General features: G+C 40.7%; 2 protein-coding genes and 1 non-coding gene across 6 annotated transcripts in view; 1 reads left to right on the forward strand and 2 right to left on the reverse strand.

The window, feature by feature from the left end:
• Positions 1–772: 772 nt before the first annotated feature.
• Positions 773–16,348, reverse strand: cstf2 (cleavage stimulation factor, 3' pre-RNA, subunit 2). Of its 4 annotated transcripts, none has more exons than XM_085184744.1 (14): positions 16,211–16,348; positions 15,884–15,962; positions 15,599–15,768; positions 15,374–15,510; positions 14,382–14,501; positions 14,118–14,246; positions 11,488–11,605; positions 9,229–9,288; positions 4,149–4,248; positions 3,386–3,582; positions 3,157–3,281; positions 1,552–1,635; positions 1,037–1,179; positions 773–919 (listed from the first exon to the last, which is right to left on the reverse strand). In XM_085184744.1, exons 1-13 carry the CDS (start codon positions 16,305–16,307, stop codon positions 1,054–1,056), a joined length of 1,542 nt encoding a protein of 513 aa, XP_085040870.1. In that variant the 5' UTR covers positions 16,308–16,348; the 3' UTR covers positions 773–919; positions 1,037–1,053. The 4 variants fall into 4 exon arrangements, with proteins under 4 accessions (XP_085040870.1, XP_085040877.1, XP_085040865.1 ...); XM_085184751.1 differs by having other exon boundaries at positions 1,027–1,179; XM_085184739.1 differs by having other exon boundaries at positions 773–1,179.
• Positions 16,349–20,044: 3,696 nt separating this feature from the next.
• trnav-uac (transfer RNA valine (anticodon UAC)) lies at positions 20,045–20,117 on the reverse strand. The gene has a single exon. It is a non-coding gene; the product is annotated as a tRNA-Val (tRNA).
• A 99-nt stretch (positions 20,118–20,216) lies between these two features.
• The window catches only part of bcorl1 (BCL6 corepressor-like 1), a 31,847-nt gene continuing 29,370 nt past the window's right edge, over positions 20,217–22,693 (forward strand). The window contains exon 1 of the mRNA XM_085130271.1: positions 20,217–20,312. The gene's annotated coding sequence lies outside the window, so the exon portion shown is untranslated. The remainder of the gene's footprint in view (positions 20,313–22,693) is intronic.

A 22,693-nucleotide genomic window follows, 5' to 3' on the forward strand; every position in this document is an offset into this window, starting at 1 on the left:
GAAGGGAGTACAGAGGCATGGTGGGTCATTTTAATCAGTGGTGCTCAGGGATTTGCCCCATTTTTTTTCCATTGTGAAGTAAGGAATCACTGAGGCTACATATATATTATATATATGTATATATTTGTGTCATATTAGGCTGCATTATTGTAGTACGTGACTAAAGTTACAGGGACGATTTATGCTGTTATTAAGATGAGGACCTTGGTTCTTAGATCTACTGAATATGAAGGTGTTGACAGAACAAAATACTCACAAATGGAGTATATTTACTATTCATTATGACCTTATAATCGTATATCTTCCACTCAAGACAACTGATTACACGGCTGATGCACGGTTTCTACTGTATATAACCCTTGTTTGAATGCATGCGTGTAGCAGGATACAAAAAAAATTATTTTTCTTGGCAAGAGTTTAACAGGAAACAGGTTTACTGGAAAAATATGAGGCGCAATTATGACCCTGTATTCTCGAGCGTTTCCTTATCAGAAACACGTGAAAGATAAAACCATGCCAGTCGTTAAGTTAGTGGTTAATGATCGTCTAAAGATGTGGAAGAAAACAACTTACCTGCTGTTTTTATGGTAAATAATTTCTCATGAATAAAAGAAAATAAAGGCAACTGGTGTATTTTTGTCGTTTTATTCACAAAACAGCTACAACATAACAACAGTTGGCTTTTCTAGGGGGAAAAACAAAAACGTGACATTCTTGCTCTAGCTTTTATTCAAGTTCAACATCATCACCATAGAAAGTGACTTTTTCTTGCCTCCACGTGAATCAATGTTACTCTCACACAAAACAAACATTATGATTTAAAACAAAAAGAACAGGTACACTATTCCAGACTAAGATGGGATATCTTCAGATCTGTTCACACTTTGCAGCCTGGTCCGAGTGGGGCAGACGGGAAACTCTGACATGATGAAATGGGGGGAAAAAAGGAGGATGTCACAACATTTCAAAAACCTTTGACTCTAGCGCTAAGGTTTTATTTGCGACCGGAAAGAAAGAAGCTCTGACTTTTCAGTACTTTAATCAGTCAGACCATCAAGGGGCCCCGCTCGCCGTCTTCTGAATCTGCTCTTTGAGGATAAGGATGCTCTGCCGCTGCTCCGGCGGCAACATTGCGATCTGTTCTGGAGTCAACTGCAAGACCTGCATGATGAGGGCAGCCTGAAAGAGGAAAATGAAAATGTTGCTGAGGAGGTTAAACGTGTTTTTCTGGCCAACAAACTGAAAAGAAAAGTCTAGAACAACAGTCTAATGATAGACTGTAACAGATAACAGAAATCATACAGCTTTGCCAAAAGCGTTTATACTTGGCCAGCTATTGTTCCAGAATAACAAATAGTTACTGTTCTCAGGTAAGGCAAACGTGCAATCAATGATCAGGAATGCAGAAAGGAGGCTTTCAGTGAGCTGATAATGAAAACACAGGTCATTTTACATGTAAATATAACTCAGAAGGAATTATACCGAGATATTTTTAACCGACTCATCATCCTGACTGATAAAAATGCAGCAGTGACAAAGAGTGACACTCACCTTCTCTTGATCCTGTGTGGAAACCTGATTCTGACCTGGACTGAAGCCTCCTCCTGATGGAGGAACCCCAGAAATACCAGCACCCTGCAGATCAAATGCAGTGTTACTGTAAGATCACAGTTCTTCACCCATCAATGATTCTCCAGACAGCACAGATTTCTCTTGTATTTTGCAGATTTTTGTGCTTTTGTAAAAGCTGCCTATGAAATAATTTAGAGCATTCTGATTCCCTGAATGCCCTGAAGTATAGATGAAAACATATGGAAAAAATTTAAATAAGAATGAAGTAGGGCTGCCACGATTAGTCGACTATCAAAGTCGTCGACGACTGATTTAATAGTCGACGAGTCGTTTGAAGCTTTGTAAGATCACAAAAGACGCAGGAATAAGTAGTAGGATTTAAGAGTGTAATAACGGACTGAAACAGAAGATGGCAGCACTACATGTACAAGGATGCCAGCTGCCGTTAAACCTCGAAGAAGAAAAAACTGTGTCCCAGAATTCATAGCGCAGCCCAGCTCAGTTTCCAACAATGGCGGCAGCTAGTTAGTTTTAATATTACTCTTATTATTCTTTCTGGGTCACAAAATAAACGTTTAACATATTTTCAGGCGAGAATGTAGCTGTGTAAACCTCAAATATCTGCGCAGTTTATCAAGATGCCACATATTTTCAAAAGCGCTCCGACGTTTTCGGAGACGTCTGTTACCCACTAGCTCGATAGCTAGCCGGGGGCTAGGCTAACTAGAGCCGTGAGAACACCGGACTCTGGGCGAATCGTTTTCAAACTCACCGCTGTCTTTCGCTACTCAGGTTAAACATATATAAGTCACTTAGATAACTTAAAATGTTATTGTTTGGCTTTTTTTTAGTATTTTATTTGTTCCTGAGTAAATCGGTTTGGCTGAGATTAAAGTTATAGTTTTTACACAGCTGACTAAACTCAAGCAGACAGCTGATTATCAGAAGTGTGAGATGCTGGAGAATATACTCCGGTGTCCTGTTATATTTTAGATAGCAAGGAGTTTATTAAACTTCACCAAGACAATCTGCAAATTTCATTAACATTTAACAAACTATCATCTTGTCTTTATTTTTAGTTAGTTTATTTTTAGATAGTTATATAAGAGCAGATGCTGCTGGTTCAATAAGCTGTACGTTTTACGTCCAATGGATGATGATCTGATTAGTCAACTAATCGCAAAAATAATCGGTGACTAGTCGACTATCAAAATAATCGTTTGTGGCAGCCCTAGAATGAAGTAACGCAAATCATACAACTGTATAACTGATGTCATAACAATATCAAGACTCATATATATATGAGAGTGGTCTTCTTTCGGTAGTTTCCTTTAAGGATCGCAACAGCAGATCTTCAATATCCATCTCACCCTGTCCTTAGCATCCTCCTCTGTCACTACATCCATGAATCTCCTGAGGAATTCATCTTTTTCTAGCAATCCTGTCCACTATCCCTCCATTTGACATCTCAGCCCTGTCTCTTTAAGTTTGTCTCCAAAACGCTCCAAAAACCTGCCTATCCTGGCCAATTCCAGTTAAACCAAAGCACACAGCTGACAGAGACATGCAGAGATGCAAACCTACCGGTCTTGCAGGTGGCGGAGCGTTTGGACCCATTGTATGAGGGACAGGGCCTTGCATTCCTGGTGCTATGGGAACCCTCTGACCCGTAACTGGAACACGAGCATCCATCGCCCTTGGGTCACGGCCTGTATAAGGACACATAATACTGTCACAAGTGCTCATAATCAGATGAATTTACCCTCAAAGTACGAGACTATCTCAAACTATGACGCCTCATAAGGGTAGGTACCTCTGGCTTCCATAGGGGGTCCCCGTGGCTCCATCATGGGGGCCGCCCTGGGGTCAACCATCATATTCCGCGGTTCACCCATGGGTGGGCCTCTCATGTCCATTGGAGGCCTCATATCTGGAGGGGGTGCAACTCCCAACTGTGGCATGTGTACAGGCGGAACTTGGTGGGGGGGTGGAGGTCCCATGTAACCCCGGCTAAATGCACACAAAATAAGAGAAGTTACACATTTTTAAAACTAACGCAGCATAAGTCATAGTTTTTAGACCATAAAGTGGTCTAAAAATGCTAGGCTAATGCTAGGCTATAAAGTGATATAGCCTAGCATTAAAACTCAAACTATATTAAGCAAAGATTTTACTATATAGTAGTATTTCTGGTCAGTAGTAGAGTAGAGTAGGGCTTTATCATCAGAAAACCAGTCACAGGAAATTAGATGCATTTGTTAGTGAATCGTGAAAAAGAAACCAACAAAATATACATCTTTTAATTTATATTTTTCCACCTGGGGAATTATTAAAGCAGAAGGCAGCAGATACCGTGAGCATCTCTGTTGACAAGCTGACACATCCATCTTCCATGTCCTGCTGTTTGTGCAGCCAGACTTGCGTTTCAGTTGTTGTTTACCTTTCTTTAATATTACATTTCCCCCAAATCAGCCAGGACAAAATAACGACTTTAGTCTTGCAACATCAATGACTGGAACTGACACTCCTAAAAGTCACACCCAAATGGATCGTTAAGGTAAAATGGGATGTCTTACTTTGGGTCTATGACCTCTCCAGTGACAGACAGCAGAGTTCCTCCTCTGGGGTCATTGGGACCATCTCCCAGTAGGCCTCTTGGGGGGATACCGCCTGGTCCTTAGAGGAAAAATTCATAAATTTAACCACAACACATACACGATACAGATGACACACGAAACATCTGCCAGTTAATTAGTGAAAAGAAATGGAGATGTGTCATCATAAAGAATGACTTTCAAAGCTCCAACGGCTGAAATTCCAGTTAAGACGAACCACGCACACTCCCAAAAAGCTGAGTGTTTGCTCAGGAGAAAAAACCTACACAGTTCGCTTAAACTGCACAAAGGCCACAGCAAACTGCCACAGAACAAGGTCACAACACACAGATACATCAGGGACACACACACACAAAAAGAGGAGGAAGGGTAGAGCATTGTGGTCTCATCAGCATTAATATGCAGATCTAAAGATTTGAAAGCTTATATATAAAAACAAAACAAGAAAAAGAAAAACTCTGCTCCCACACGTATACACAAAGCTGATTTGAGAGTGTTCGCCTACTTGTTTCTTCTAAGTCTGACATTATTTGGCCATGAAAGCACGGCGAACAAAGGCATGCAGAGAAAAGATCAAGAACAATGGATGTCTCATAGTCCATTCATACGGCGTTACAACATTAAGGCAACAACCTATAATGATGCCATCAGTTAGCTCAGTGCAAATTAGGCTAATTTACTGCACTTAAGCAGAAATATTCATTACAAATGAATAGATCTTTTTCTGTCGATCTGGGAAAGTTAATGTCTTCTGATTTACTCTAAGGAAAACAAATTTAGAAGAAACTGATAAGATAACGATCATCTGGGCTCCTTGTCAGTGTAACGCTACTGTGCTTGTGCAGCAGAGCAGCACCAACTCCATTGTTTACAGTCCTCTCCGCGGCACTTGTAGAAGAGTGTCATGACAGCTAAGCAGATGGGATTCCAGATGTCAAGCAGTGCCAACTAGTTCCTCACATACAGCATTGTTAACTGTGAAGCTCTGTATATATGTATGTAATGTGTTTATATTATATAGAACAACAGCAACTGGTCATATATTCACCTTCAAACATGTCGAGATTATTGCTGGGCACCCGAGGAAGAGCAACGCCGTGTCTGCGCCGGTTTGAATGAGCAGTTCTCATATTTCGACTAAACTGTGCTTGATGTGTGAAGGGGGAGGTGCGCACACAGGGGTACGCTTGTAATGCAATCCGATGCAATTGTATTTATAAATTTTCTAGCCTAATTGACCAAGTACAGCAGACTATGAATCATGCATAACTATAGGTTAATAAAACACTTCATTCTATACATGTAAAGCTCTTTATCTACTTCACTTCTACAGCCGATGCATGCTTTTGGACCGTGCCTGGAGCACCCAGAGGCGCAGAGAGGACATGCAACACAGAAAGGCCCCAGCTGGGGCTCGAATCGTCTCAAGCAGAATTTATGGTCTTGCAAAAGGTGGCGTGTATGCAGGTGCTGCCCCTTTGCCTGCAGTGAGCTCTGTTGTCAGATGGAGGAAGTGTACAAAGTATGTGCTACAACCGGTCTGAGGGCACTTGTATGTTTGAAACAGGGGCGACTGTGGCTCAGGGGGTTGGGAAGCGTATCTGTAACTGGAAGGTCACCGGTTCGATCCCCCGTTGTGTCCTTGGGCAAGACACTTTACCCTACCGCCTACTGGTGTTGGCCAGAGGGGCCGATGGTGCGATATGGCAGCCTCGCTTCTGTCAGTCTGCCCCTCGCTTCTGCAGCTGTGGCTACAACCGTAGCTTGCCTCCACCAGTGTGTGAATGCGAGAGTGAATGAATAGTGGCATTGTAAAGCGCTTTGGGTGCCTTGAAAAGCGCTATATAAATCCAATCCATTATTATTATTATGAAATGAGCTCTGCGCTACATCTGACTGACCAACATCCAAGGAGCTGAAGTAAAACAGGTAGTTAAAACCAATGAAGAGTGTCCAAATCAACCATCGCCTGTGCTTATCGTGCTTTATTTCCTGGATCTTTTTTTTGGAAGTTTTCTGGAAGTTTTTTTTGCTCCCATTCTAGATCAACTCCACTATTGTTCCCCTCTCTATTACGCCCACTTGTCAGCCAATCAATACTTGCCAGTTGCTTACATCATCTGGTTCCAGAGACACGCAGTGAGGATTCTTGGAGGACTGCATGGAAGCGTCTCTTTGTATCGTTGGGATACAAATGGTGACATATCACTCCAGTCACTCTCCAGTGCAGTAAAAGCTACAAACTACAACACAGCCACATTTTTAACAGACATTCCTGTTAAAAATGTGGATTTTTGGTTTGTTTGTTTGAAACTGATTCAGCCTCACTTCATAAACAAACACAAACAAAACCAAATCAAGAGAGTAGCGAAGCAGCTTCATTGTAATACGCTTCTTAACCGTACTGTCCAGCTTGAAAGCAAAGTCAGCAATTTCATGTCATTATCAAGTGACTAAGCTGATCCTGGAGTAAAAAGAAGGCCAAGTAGTCTCTTTCCATTAGTGCAAGTGACAAATAATGAATGCTGCTAACACAGAGAGCTTTCACTGTATGAGATATTTCACCGCTTTCATCTTTATCTTCAGCAACATCCATAAACCGTCTGTATCAATAATAAACATCTCACATCTGAACTTGTTACCCTTCAGGCTCAACTCTATAGAAACGAGTGGTAGCTCTGTAAAAGTCAGCAGTCAGTGAATATCATTTATTACACTTTTAGAAACAGATCTCGTTTGATAATTAAAATCAAATCGTTTTTGTCAGATATCTGCAAGCACACAGGTGTATGGATGAGAAACGCCACGCCACTGGCTCGCTGACCCAAATTTACCCACACTGCCATAGCAACAGCGCCACGGCTACAAATGTAACATAAATAGAGAAAATTAGAATGAGCAGGCCTTTTGGGAAGAAAAGAAAAATGTCCCGCCGCCCCCTCAAAAACTAAGGCTACGTTCACACTGCAGGCGAAAGCGCATCAAATCCGATTTTTTTGACCCTATGCGACCCATATCCGATCATGGTGTGACAGTGTGAACGGCACAAATCCGATATTTTCAAATCCGATCTGGGTCACTTTCGTATGTGGTACTGAATCCGATACATATCTGATGTTTTAGAAAGCGACTGCTGTTTGATGGTCATGTCGCATTAAATCCGTCTTTTACGTCACTGACACAAGACAGACGCCAATTATCAGCGCCGGAGAAGACATCGTGAACGCTTCCTGGCCATCCGGTGAAACTGCTGCAGACACCGTTGGAGAAACGTGAACATTTTATTTGTACTGTATAATCTGCAGATTCTGACAGAAATCTGCAACTATCCTTTGAAGCACCGCTCCTCTAAAACAGCAATAAGGATCATTATTAGGTTATTTACATTATTATGTAAATAACAAAATAACTTAAAGCAAAAATTGGGAAACGTAAAGTCTGAAGTCTTTATATTAAAGCCATCAGTCAAACAAGACTGTTTGCTCTGGGTCTAAACAGAGCGCGTTGTGTGTGACGTCTTCTTTTGCGCATGCGGCCGCTTAGAGCGTCCACACTAGAGCGCGTTTGCTGTTGCATTTTATTTGTAGTGTGAACGAGCAGACAAAAAAAAAATCGGATTTGATCAAAAAATCGGAATTGAGCATCAAGACCTGCAGTGTGAACATAGCCTTAGATCGCGCAAGTGTCGAGCAGGAGATCTCCTCTGGTCGACATCCATCAGTCTGGATCAATGGGAGCTCAAGTCTCCTTCCAACTTTGCCAAATCTCAAACAGCAGAATCTGCTGATCGCTCTGTAATCCCCCAAATAAAGTAGTGACTGAAAGCTTTTAACTTCATTTGTATTCTGTTAAATTTCGAACAGAGAAGCAGAAAAACTAAGGAGACATAAAACTAGCTAAAAACATCTCGAGGACAAGAAGTACAGAAGAAGCTGCAAATCTGTGGAAATCAGATATCACCCTTTAGGATTCAAGGTCTTACTCTGTAGCCATTACCTGGCCGTGTACCCCGTCTGACCAGTGTTTAGATCCAAACTCAGATGACCCGCCTTGCAATTACACCTGAACTTGTACCGCTATCTGATATTCCCGTGTTACTGTTGTTCCTACAACATCATGATTAATGTTGCTCGACCAATACAAATTACCCATTACACTGCCGTGACGTCATTAGTTTAAGTTAGGCTTCCAGGAAGCAGACAAAAAGAATAAAAAACTTTACCCAACCCAATGAAAAAACAACTCACATAATGTGGGCGGGGTGTGTCACAAAGCTGTCAACTAGGATTTGTTGACACATTTGTCCTCAGGGGTTTCTGCAGATTTTTATAGTTAGTGAAAATGTAACCCAAACAACTTTTACTGAAACTTTCAGAACTGTTCTGGTGAGAGAGATTAAATAAATAAATATAATAACTTTTAAAAAATTCAAACAGCACATAAACCCAGGTATCCCAAGTGAGATGGATCCACTGATCCGCCCCGGTCTCCTCTTCACATGTACAATGTTGCATTTTACACGACACACATGAAGCGGCTGTGATGACGATCCTGGAACAACATTAATTACATGGTTGTAGGAACAACACCAACTGGGACGTCAGATGCACCTGCAGGTCACTATGAGGCGGTCTAAACTTCCTTTTACATCACATAAACGCTCCATGAAATCTCATCAGTACTCCTTGTGATGATATCCATCAAGCTCCCCCATGCAGGCTGACAAGGAAGCTGAAGGCTGAACACCTGCACCATCTGCACAAACTGGTCCCAGCTGCTACCTGGAGCTGATCAGCCCAACTGTGCATATCTTTACAACAACAAAAAACTAAACATTGATTTTACTCATGACCTGGTATATTCCTGTGTAGCTGCTCTGAGATTGTAATAATTATATACACAGACTTGTGAACTTCTCTAAAGGCTGCATGTGTGATGAGTCATTTTTATTTATAGCGGAAATATATGCTGTATATTTGAAAAGTGTCGCTGCTTAGCAGGGCTGCGACCTGACTGGAGAACCGAGGAGGTACAGTGATACCTTGAGGCCGCTCGATAGCAGCTTGACCAGACGATCCTGTGGGAGAATGCTGAAGGTTTCCTGAGCCAGCATTAAAGTGAGAAGAACAGGAGACAAGACTCAAGAGGGCAAAGCAGCATTTCAGCACACTCGTGAAATCATCTCATGCACAAATAAAAGGTACAGAAGGGTGAAGAAGAGGGAACTTTTACAAAATCATCAAGATGGCATACATCCAAGATTTAAGATAAAACACAAAAAGAGAAGACGATAACGAGGACACGTGGCGTATATCGTTGTGGATAAACTTCCGCTATTTATATGACTGTGGTGACACCTGCTGATCCAAACGAGCCATGACATGTGCAAAGTTTGGACGCAAGTGGATTCAGTAAGTATTCAGATCCCCTTCCTTTATTGCAATGAATTGTCATGTAGATTTAATCTTCCACTAGAGTTGCATGGAACTGCATTTAAAAGGACTCCATCAGATTTTCTGGTCTGATGAGACAAAACCTGAACTCTCTGGGCGGAAATGCAAACAGATTGTTGGGTTCCTGGTCACCTCAAATAAAGAGGCTCTTCTTGTTGTGTTACACAGAAGAAACCCCTGTTTTCAATCAATGCCTTGGAACAATTTTATCACAATGGTCTATAGAGAGTTAAATGGACCTCATGTCTTATCTTTTTTCCCCTCATCCTAGCAAACAGTTTGGATTTCAGGATCCAGTAAAAACAGGTGTGCCTTTCTAATCCATGCTACAGACGGACTTCGAATCAAGTTCTAGACGCAGGCCACATGTAAATGTGTTTGGGTGCTGTCAAAAGCATGTAAACACAACACAGTTTTGGCTGCCCCACTTCAGAAGGTGGGGAAAAAAGTCCTCACTGTGCAGTTTCCACAAATTTTACATTTTGTAGATATTTTTGAATTTGGTGAATTGCTATTAACAAAAAAACATGGCCAGCATTTCACAATCAACAAACTCAACCTACAGTTAACTCCAGTTTATATTTTGCCCTTGGTCGTGCATGCTCTATCTGTGGTGGCTCTAAGCCCCACCAGCGGTCCCTGCCCCAGAGTTTGTGGGCCACAAACTTTGGCCAGTGAGAACCTATTGGAAAAACCACTTCATGTGTAAATAAATGTAAATGTCCTTTTTTTATTAATGTAAATAAAAAAGGTAAGACCACAGTCTCTGACATCACGTGCCAAAAACTCTGCGCATCAATGAAACAAAGGAAGGCGTTTCCCAAAGGTCACTTTCAGACCAAAAACTGTGTTTGCATGTGGACGAAGGCCAAAACACATGAAAACAAACCGCTTTAAAAAACACCGGTAAATGCAGATAAAGCCTTAGACACACCTCAAGAATAATTAAAGCAAATAAGATGCACAGAATCTGGGAACCCATCAGCTAATGTCTGGGGTCAATGTTTCAGGCTTCCGGATTAGCCAGCTGATCTCGAGATAACAGATAACCGATATCCAGGCCACGGCTTCCCATTACATGTGCTGACTGCGTCAGATTATGAATGGAGATGAATTTTAAAAAGCAAATATAAGGCTAAATCATCATGAGGCACACAGAGTGCTCCTCTGAATCCTGAACCAATCTACTCACCACATGGAGCGGTGACTGAACAAAAATCCTCTAATAACAACTGGACACCAGAAAGCTTTGGGTACCAAAATTCTTCACATTCTACATATTCACATGTGGATGTGTGGTAATAGTAATCACCGGCTACAGTATGACTGCCACAGTAATCATGAGATAACTAATATAAATGACAGATCTCAGCTTTTGAGATTACCGTTTTACAAAGACCAATCTAGAAATAATGCTAATTGTATCCACTTTAAATTAAAATGTATAGAAACAGAAAGGGGGTAAATACTTTTTGAATCCACTTTTGTCTAATTGGAAACACTGCACTGAAAAACTGCTTTTCAATTACTGCTGTCTACCGACAAACATTAGCATTATTGGTGATTGTTTTATACACCAAAGAAAACAGCTAATAAAATATGACAGGTTTTCAAATTTAAGACATGCCTTCATGCAGCTCATTCATTTACATGCTTGGAACATTTGTAACAATTCTAGATTATTGAATGTTTAATGACTTTATAAAGTTAATGTCTTAGAGATATATACCCGGCCTGTATTTATGGTTTGTTTGTGTAACTTTATACTACAAGTGGCCAAAGTCACACTACCGCAACCAATTTCACAACTTTTGCCATTTCAAGCGTGCATGTGGTCTGATGATTACCTGGAGGTCCAACTGGTCCCGGTCCAGGCCCAGGTCCTGGTACAGGCATGGGTCCAGGGACAACTCCCATGTTAGGGGGCTGCATCATCTGGGGCGCTCCATTGACATGCATTCCAGGCTGAGGACATAACAAAAGAAAAATGATTAAGAAATGAATGGAAATAATATCTCCTGAAACTGTATCTATAAAGAAGAGATCATATGGTGCTTTATCCCCTCATTGAGGACAAAAACATGTTAAGTGACATTTATGTTACATTTCTGTCTCCATTTCTCAGTCGTTTGAGATCAGACGAATGAATTCAAGCGTGGAGCTCGTGTTTGGGCTGGAACTCCTGCCAGCTCTGGACAAACCTTGTAGCAAAACATCCAATCTACATCAGTAGCATCGCCATCAGGCGCTGCTTACAGCAGGGGTGTCAAACTCATTTTAGTTAATGGGCCACATTCACACTGCTTGACAACAAACGGGTGAGACCTCCTCTCCTACAGCACAAAGTATAGTCACATTTATTGACCCATTCGCTTACAAAAGAGATAACGAACAGCTTTAAGATGTAAAGAAAAATAAACACAATTTCAACATTGTGTTGGTGTTTTCATAGTTAGACTGCTGCTATTAAAATTTACAGCTCACAGTGGATCTACAAAGGAACAAAACCTTTACATGTAGGTTTTACCTTTCTAGAATTCCACCCTGACCACACCAACACGGGTATTTTATAAAAATGTAGCTTTTTCTATGCGCATTGGGCGTTTCCCCACATAGAGCCATTTTAGGTCACTGAAAAATTAACAAATCTCAAACAAATCTCGGTTTCTGTGTAAACAAGGAAACCAAAAATCGTCTCTTGCACTGTCAAAGGTGTGTGCCTTTATCTCCTTTTTGGTATCATAGTCTACCCTGTGTTATTGTTGCCTAAAGGCATCTGATTGGCCAACATTTCTACACGGTTAAGGGTTATATCGCCATCTGCTGCTTGACAGTACTGGACACTGGTTTTGTTTTTTTCAATACAGTGTTTGTGTGGATGTGACTTTCTTTTTAAACCAAAGCAGAAAATTCTTGCTCTAAAATGTATTAATGGACTAACCCACAAACTGCCATGCCACATGGTGGTGCAGACGTTGCCACGGTTGCCTCACAACAATAAGATTCTTGGTTCAAACCTTCAAGTCATCTGGGGCCTTTCTGTGTGGAGTTTCTGTGTTCCCCCTGCTCTTGTTTCCTCCCACATCCCAAAAATGTGTAGTTGAGCAGCCCCCCAAAAATAACCTCCTGCGTCCTTTTCCTAATCACCTTTCTCTAACCTCGGTGAAAACGCTACGAGGTGTGAAGGGGAAGTTATAAGGACTTAGAAATAGAGAAGTGTGGTGCTCAGAGAATCCAAATGCACATGCACACGGCTCTTTAACAATGTGATGGTGCAGTGTTGAAAATGCACATTTTACTTTACCCCAGAGTGTTCTTATATTGTCGTTTCATCCAGGTCATATAAACAAGAACCACTGGGAAAAAACATCATCACAGGTGCTGGAACTTTAAAGCCTATAAAATGAAAAGCATCTTATTTTTGGGGCTGCTCAATTAATCGAATTTTAATCACGATTACGATCTGGGCTTTCAACGATCATTAAAAATGACTGAGCCGATTATTAGCCCCTCCCTCGTGCTTTACTCTCGCGCTGCTCCGTGTGGCAAATCGAGCGCACCTCTCTGCATTTCAAATACAACAATTAAGAGGACCCGAGGGAAGCTCGGAAAGCTAAGCAGAAGTTATTTGGAGAGAAGAGTGACTGCTGTTGGTTGAAAAGAGAGGTAAAAAAAACTTCAGTGGGTTCGTGGAGTCAGACGTGGATCAAGTAGACACAGTGTGTAAACTTTGCTACAGTGTCGTAGCTGCACCACAGAGCAACACTGCAAAGTTCACTGAACATAGATGTTTACATTTTTCATTTATTTCTTATATTGCAAACATTTGCACTGTTATCAGTATTTGCACTATTTTATATTATTTTTTAAAGTCATTATTCAACACATTGTTATTGTTAAATAAATATCCTCAAATAATCGAGATCTCAATTTCAGTGAAAATAATCGTGATTATCATTTTTGCCATAATCGAGCAGCCCTATCTAGAAATATTTTAAACTTTTCACCCCACACATTTTAACACTTCATGAAGCCAAACCAGGACTTTTGGTGGGTCAGACTTTGTGAACCTTTCACCAGTATTTATTCACTCCATGGTAAATTAACTGGTTCATATACACAATGCTTTTCTAAGCAAAGCACTTTATACAACATGCCTTATTTGCCCATTCATACAAGCACTTTTTCTACACCTAATTGCTTTCTATCTAACTTTCACACATTCATACATCAATGAATGCATCAGAGACCAACTTGTGGCTCGGTATCTTGCCAGAGGACACTAGCCATGCAGGCTGGAGACTGGAGAAGCCAGACTGAACTTCTAACCTTTTGATTAGCAGATGACCTGCTCTACCTCCTGGCCTGCAGCCATCCCAGCAACCCGTGCATGCGTGCACATTTTTCAGGACCCACAATGGGAACATTTTGTTGAAGCAAATACACAGTAATATGACAAAAGATATGTCCTGCTTACCACAGGTTGAGACACTGGCTGAGACACGGGCATGGTCGGCTGTGTAGGTGGAGAAGTGACTGTCGGTGCTCCTCCGCCCTGTCCACTGGGAATCAGAGGCTGGACTGTTGTTTGACGATGGAGCATTTTCTATACAAGGAGTGAGGGGAACATAAAAAAATATATATATACTGCTTGCTTTGGCTTTAAAATGCAGGACAGAATAAACATTTACTGAGTCGAGAACAACCGTCTTCTGACTGTGACTCATCTCTTCATTCTCACCAAGGCTATCTCAGGATCAACAATCCGCATGACCACTTGGGCCTGCAGCAGAGCGTAGGCCAGCTGAGGGTTCTGCAGCAGCATGTTTCGTGCCTCCTGAGGACTGTTCTGCACACACAGCTGGAGAGAGAGAGAAAAATGTTTTTTTGAAACCAAAGGGATCTGATTTTAGAAACTACTAGAAAAATCTCTGACTACATCCTAAAAGACTTAAAACAAACAAACAAAACAAAAAAAACACTCTGGTTTTTAATCCCACCACCACTTTTTACTACCCACTCATGACTCAGACATAACTCCATAACAAACAGGCATTAGACCAAAATCTGCAGAAATACCACTACTATTAAATCTGGAGCCACTGACTCTAATCAGCATCTGGAGCGGTCCGACTGACACAAGCTTTTGGTGAAACAAATGACTTTCTGAGTAGAGCAAAAGACGTCTGCAGTGTAATGTTTCTTTGGGCTTAATGAAGCAGACTACCAGCTGTGCAAAGACGAGGCTTCACTGGCAGAGCTGAGAGCGGCAGGCTGCACAGCACAGCCTCTGTTAATGAAAGGGAAGGAGGAGCATCTGCATACAGTTAAGCTGGAGGTGATTCAGACTGTGTGAAACATTTGTCACCATCCGTACTACTGACAATTAAAAAAAAAAAAGAGTAAGGAGCCTCATACATACAGTTTTAGATGATGTCATCTGGGAAAACTAATTTTTTACTTTAAAAGACTCACTGTTGTTTCATCCATTTATTAAACGCTCAAACACGAGAGGTTTTATTAAATTTGGCTGTGTACAGGAGACCATAACATTTTACATAGAGCTGAACATAAACTCATCAAACTAATTCTTAAATGCACCACAGACTACCCATTTGGCAGATGATTCTACTATTGATAAGTTCACCTCTCACCGAGAGTACAGTAAAGAAACCTCAATCTCAAACTCCTCTCTGGAGATGGTTATAAGTGTATATGGGGGGGACACCCTACCTTCATCTGTTTCATGAGTTCAAACATCTGCTCAGGTGGCAGACTGGCTACTGCTCTGCTGATGGACTCTGGGGCCTCCTCTGGCTGGATGCTGTCTCCATAAGGAGACTCAATAATGGGGGCTCCTGTTCCCAAACCTGTGCAAGACAAAAATAGCTTGGGTATTGGAACAGATTATGATCAAAAGCTTACCTAAACAAACTCGAGAGGAAATTAAAAACTTACTTTTCAGCTCTTCCTTGTTCTTCTCACTGGCTGCGTTGTCAACACGGAGAGCCCGACCACTAAACTCTCTCCCATTCAGGTTTCGCATGGCACTGAGGGCAGTCTCCTGGTCTTGGTATTCACAGAAGCCATATCCCTTTGGCTTTCCTGTCTCCCTGTCATACACTAACCTGAGAACAAGAAAAGGGAACAATCCACATTTAAGACTGTCTAAAAGGACTTATTAAAACCCTATAAAACGTCTTAGTTCAGAGAGGACCAGGTCTAGCGCGTTCCTTCACTCACCTGAAACTGACAACAAGTCCGACTTCAGAGAAGATGTCTTTCAGCTGTTCTTCTGTGGCTTCATATGGAATATTTCCCACTAAAACAATTAATACACACAATATTTAGTGTTAGTGTGACAATAAACAGAAGAAGGATTTGTAATTCGAGGCTCCTTTGCTTGCTATTTCTTTTTAACTTTCCCTCGCGCGGTGTTCAGCTAACTGCAACACTAGCCTGACATCCATGTTAGCAAGTTTTCATTCACAACCCGCTTCCTTACATTCTTCCTGAGCACCCGGATGATAAACTTACCCAAACACAGCGACATAAAAGCAACAAACTTACCGAAAACCGATCGTAGTGACCGGTCAACGGCTGGGTCTCTATTCGCGGCTGCAGCTGCGGCCGCAGCAGCGGCGTTGGCAGCAGATACGTTCGCCATTTTGGGGACAGAATTTAATGTTACACCGGAAACTAGAAGGAGACAACATCCGTTCATAAAAAAAAGAGAAAAAAAGGGGGGGGGGAGGATAGTGTGACTGAATAGTGAGGCTTTATTGTCAGCGAGGCCGATAATTATTATTTGTTCAACTATTTTATTTTGTTTTATTTCCATTTTATTTTATGTAGTAAAACTGTCGTAACGTAAATTTCTGGTGCACCTGGATAATCACACACCTGTTGCCATTATTAATTGTTATTATTAATTAATGGGTTACAGTAAGATAATGCAAAAGCAGCCTTAGATACTTTAAACTGTTGAATATTATTTTTATCCTGTTATTTCATTAATTAAAAATTATAATTAAAATAGTAATAAGTGCAACAACCCAGAGAAAAACAACTCCCAGCTGGGGAGACAAGCCATTGTTGTTGGGGGGAGGGGTGGGGCGGGGGCGGGGTGTAAACTACCCAAACCTATCTGCCTCTGTGTGAAAAAGGTACTGCACTCCCTGTGAAATCATGAATGAACTGTAAATAGCCACATTTTTTTAAAACCTGAGTTCAATTACACTAGTTCACACACAGTCCTTATCACTGCCAGACCTGTTGAATGAAGAAGTCACTTATATAGAAGCTGTCTGATAAAGCGAAAGAAGCTAAAGGATCTCAAAAAGCAACACATCATGCCACAATCTAAAGAAACTCAAGAACTGAAGGGAAACAACGTCATTGGCATCTATTACAAAGATGTTGCAAACTAGTTTCTAGGGATTCAGGATCCAGCAAACTACAGTGAGAGCCATTACCCACAAATGGAGACAACTTGGAACAGTGGTGAACCTTAACCAGAGCAACCTACCAAATTTACTCCAAGAGCACATTGTCGACTCATCCCAGAGATCACAAAAGAACCCAGAAAAACATGTAAAGAATTGCAGGCATCACTTGCCTCAGTTAAGGTCAGTGTTCATGATTCAACAATAGGAAAGAGCATTAATGACCAAAAGAAACACAAAGGCTGCCAAAAGACAACAAACGTTGAACTTTTTTGGTGCTGTTAGTGTGATGGTCTGGAGCCACTTTGCTGCTTCAGGATGCTGTAATTGATGGAGCCATGAATTCATCTCTGTAACAGAAAATCCTGAAGGAAAATGTCCTGCAGTCGGTTTGTGCCCTGAACCTCAAGCACACCTCCACCTCTGAGTGGCTCAAAAAAAAGAAGCTAAATTAAGATTTTGAAGTCACTTCATCAAGGTCTGGCTATCCAATCACATTGAGATGCTTTGACATGACTGTGAACAGCCCAGTAATGCTCAAAAACTCCAGTGTCACTGAATTAAAACAATTCTGCAAATAAGATAGGGCCAAAATTCCTCCACAGTGATGTAAAAGACTCATTGCCAGTTATTGCAAATGCTTGATTGCAGCTGTTACTGTCAAGTGGTAACAACTACTTTTCACGTAGGGCCACTTAGGTTTGGATAGCTTTTTTTTTAAATACATGAATCATCATTAAATGTCTGTATTTACTCAGGTTATCTTTGTCTAATTTTAAAAGTTGTTTGATGATTTAAAACCTGTAAGTGTGGGAAATATGGAAAAACTTTCATAGATGCTCTTCTGCATACCTGGATTGTAATGAGTGGTTATTTGAGTTGCTGTTGCCTTCAGCCTAATGCAGCCGGGTCATTCTCCTGTGACGTCTGGCATCAACATCACTTAGAGGACTGCCACTCACTGGGTATTTCCTCTCTATTGGATCATTCTCTGTAAACTCTGGAGATATATTCTGTGGAAAAATCCCAGTGGATTAGCAGTTTCTGAAGGAAAAGCCTGTCTGGCACCAACAACCAGAGTGTCAGAGTTACAATCAGAGTCACATAGATCACTTTACTTCCCCATTCTGATGCTTTGTTTGAACTTCAGCAGGTTGTTTTGATTTGCAGTGAGTCGGTGTCATATGATTTGCCAGTTAAATATTTGTGTTAACGAACAGCTGAAACGTTGTACCTAATGATGTGAGTGGAAGTCTAATGAAGTCTAGAAGTTTATTTTCATATGGGCTGTCAATTAATGTCAAACCATGGTCTCACAGTTCTACTTAAATTACTATTTTTGATATTGTTCTTCCGCATCGTCCTACTTCTTCCTCCTTTATGTCACATTGCTGTCACCAGTTATTGGTATCAACCTTCAGCTCTCGCTTGCTTTCTGAGTCCTCTAAACTGTCTTGTTGCAGTTTAATTACCTCAGAAAAATTTACGTGTTGTGTTTGATAAATGACGTCTGTGCTGTATTGATATCAACTTCCGCCTCGTGTTATTAGAATTTATGCAACGCATGCAAAACACTGTGGAAAAATGTGTTTAGGGAGTGATTGCATGTTTATCATTTTGAAATACAGTTAAATAGGATCTGCAAATTGTGTCTAACTAGGTGCAACTTGTTTTGCCAAAAGGATGATTGATTCAGTTTAGGACACTGAAAATATGGTCTTGAGAAATGGGAGTTTTTGTGTAGGTATGTGTTTGCAGAATCACAATACTAATTACTGTTACTAATGCTGTTAAAAGATAACAATAAGATAAAATATACTATATTTATCTCAGGTTTGGGAAATTCTTTTGTTACACCACTTAAATAATAAAAACAGCAACAATGATAATAGCATTAAAAAATTATAATAATTAAGCATTTCAGAATCAACAAAGCAAAACTAAAATTCTAAAATTCAGTAAATAAAGTTTTGTTAGCACATAGGATTTAAATAAAACGTCTAAATGAGCTTACAGAACATTCAGATGATTTTCTGCTTTACACGTGTTGTACTGTAGTTATTGCCTGAGGTATGAAGGGTTTTCCGTTTCTGTCCTTGTGGCAGCAGAGCTGAATTGGTCTGGAAGAGAAGGTTCTCCAGTTAATCTTGTAGAGGGTGGTTAGAATTATCCCAGATAGATAGCAGTTTGTTAAGTGACCTCCTGTCCACCGCAGTTTTAGAAGTGTCCACCTTCCAGCCAGTGCCTGCTCACCCTCTTCTTGTATACAGCCTCTTCTAGTTCAGCCTGTTGTCGATGTGTTACTTGTAGTCGCCCACCACGCCAACATCTTACCCCAGGATAGACACAGGCCATGTAGTCTCTTCCTTCTGAAGTTGATCCCCACCTTTCTGCTGTTATTTACATTTAGAAACATGATTCTTCTTAGATCACGCCACAAAACCATCCACTAGTGGTGTGTAGCTTCCTCTTGCCCATCACTTATTCATCCAGACACTGCAGAATCATATTTCTGTAGGGCCTGTTGGGGCCCTAGAAAGAAAATTAACAGGTAGCCTTTCAAACCAGTATTTTTCACCATTATAGTGTAAATAATCTCACACCAACAAGAAACTTACACACTCAACTCGGTCATGTCACGGCCAACAAGTGGACACATTAGGCCAGAATAGGTCAGAAAGACAGACGTATAGAAGATCTACCTATTTTCAAAGAGTAACAGGACAATCTGTTAGTCTTTAGACAGGTTGTCTTGTTACCCTTGCTTCATATATGCTTTCTTGCGATTCAGAGAATATCGCTATGTATTTTTAAGGGGAGTCCAGCCTGAACTTTGTATATTTGCAAAGTTTTAGAAGTATAGACTAAGTGTTCATTAGTTTCATTTTAATAATTTATCAGCATAGTAACCTACCTACTGCAGCGCTTTCCACTCAGTTTCGAAGCAGAAAATTATTCCTGGTTCCACTGGGGCTCGAACCCAGGACCTTCTGCGTGTAAAGCAGACGTGATAACCGCTACACTATGGAACCAGCTGACTATCCTTCTCGAAGTGTAGCATAATAAAGAATACACGATACATCTAACGTGGCTAATAATTGCTTGTTTTTCCAATATGATGAAGGAAAGCCGCTCCGAGACTCCGCTGGTATTCGCTGCTCTTTCAAGCGGTTCCCTGTGCTTCGCTGCTTTTTAGACAAAGTGACGATGAGTGTCAGTCTCTCCCAGTAAGTCATCTCGCTCGGATACTAACCTAACTACGTCCTAATCTAACCTAGCTGCTGCTGTTTTTAGTTCCAGCGCCAGTGGAGCCCTCCTTTTCTTTTTGCTTGTTTGACCGATCACACGTTATGGTAGCTAGCACCGAGCTGCTACTTGTGAGCTGGAAATAATCGAGCGGGGCGAGTCGCCTCCATTTGTCCGTGTGTCCAGCCCTCCGACTGCATGAACTAATAACATACCAAGTCAGGATTAGCGTTTCTAGCTTAGGAAGCACTCTTGGCTTATCCGGCTAGCATGGCTCAAGTGTGTTTGTTGCTCAAACATGTGATTCCAGTCCTGAAAACCTCTTTTGCCACATAGCTGAACACTGTAACTGTACTTCAGTGTATTGTGAAAAGACGAAGCAGGCACGATGTTAGATCAAAGACTAACTGATAGCCAGACACACTGAAAGTTATTATTTACCTTGGCCATGTGTTAAAAACACATATTTAATGCTGTAATATTTACACTACTTAGCAGGTTTAAACATTACACATCACTGGCTGTATGTGACATTTAGACAAGCAGAATAACGAGACAGAGAGCAGCAACAAGCAGGGTATTTAAACATGTCCTGCAGCAGAAGCAGTCTAGCTTTCTTAACGCTGTCCTGCTTATCTGTATCTGTTGTATCTATTGTGCATTATTCATCTGGAGAGCTCCAGAGGTGCCCATCAGAGGGTTCAAATATAAATTCCTAAGCGCTCTCATCCTCTTGCTAAATTGTGATAAGTGTGTTTGCTGCTGATTGGTGAGGCTCCTCAATCAGGCTTCTGTTCAAATGGCCGGTCCCTCCTGTTTTTTTATGCTCCTGTGGGGTCTGAAATATGTATTCATATTTATGTTCTTGTCAATGACTTGATCTTCAATCATGCACACTATAAGTTATTTGTTCCAGAGGTTTTCCTTTCGCTGGCCTCTTGAAATCACCTCAGCATCTCATTCTTCCATTTTTAGCTGTTTTGACTCCAGCTTTCTTGCCAATGAGGGAAGGGGAGTCAGGCTGGCTGAACAACGTGGGGATGACAGCTGCGTCTGTTTATCATGTGGGGTACAATAGCACACCTTGAGAGCCAGCCAGAGCTTGTATTCTCACTGATCCAACACAGCAGGCCAGAATTAATCATATAGATTCATATGTGGGCAGGATCAAAATGCAAGGCATGCTAGATCTGTGCCGCAGACTGCATTTGACGCTAGACAGGCCATACAGTATCACAAAGTAAACTTGGAAGTTAAAAGTTAAATTGCTAAGGAGATATTTTAAATTATTTTGTTAAAAACAGTGAAAAGCTTAAATTGCTTACATTTTCTGCTCAGTTCCCTGAATCCCAGTGTATTATCTTTGTCTGATTGAAACTTAAAGTATGACACAAAACTCAAATAAGATAGCAGAATTACCTTTCATAAAATAACTTTTTAATAAAAAATGTTTTTTTTCCTGTCTAAACTCTCTTGTAAAGTAAATAGAGTTATTCATCTAAACACCTTGTAGCCTAGACTATTTAACAGTTTTTAAATAGTCATTTTCAAACAATTTCAGTCTTATAAATATTCATTTACTACAAAATTTCCTACCTGACCTCTTTAGAATAATCAGGTTTTTTTTAAAAGTATGTATGTAAGATTTAAAAAAATTTCTTTGTCCTCCAAATGAGAAATCACTGTGTTAAAGCAGCTAAAACATGAAAAGCAACTTAGCTCAGTAACATGTGTACAGTATCACAAAACAAAATAGCTTGAAAAGTTTTAAATAGAAAAAACAATAAGTTAAGAGCTCAATAAATGTAAATATAATATAATAAGTGCCTTAAATCAGATGATTTGGTGAAGACTTTTTGTACGTGTCCTTGTGGCAGCAGAGTTGCAACAGAGAAAGTGTTCAGCTGCGTGTCCAGCAAGTGCTGCAGAAGGTGGTGAGGATCCATTAACTATCCGTAGCCATTCGTTACATCTTCACTCATTTGGATGACCTCCTCATCACCTGATGGAGGAATCCAGAAAGTGTGTTGACTCTAACTGGGGCAACAGCGATGCTAAAATTCATCAGCAAGTAAAATGGATGCATTAAAACAGCTTTACTCAGTGTTTAGACCCCACAAACATTCTTTCACAGTACCGTGCTTCGGAATGATTTAATTTACTGAATTAATCCAAATTTTTACCTTCATAATATGCATACTTTCTGAGTCAAAGACCCTAGAAGTACACCAAAGGCTCCAAATTCATGACTGTTAAAAAATTATGCATATGAACTAGACTTTTTACATGCTGTGAGTTGATATAGCTATTTATCCCACATTATATGATGCACTTTTCAAAGTTTTCTCAAGTGATAAAACAT

Source organism: Neolamprologus multifasciatus, chromosome 2 (assembly GCF_963576455.1).
Source record: "Neolamprologus multifasciatus chromosome 2, fNeoMul1.2, whole genome shotgun sequence".
NCBI classification, from domain to species: domain Eukaryota; kingdom Metazoa; phylum Chordata; class Actinopteri; order Cichliformes; family Cichlidae; genus Neolamprologus; species Neolamprologus multifasciatus.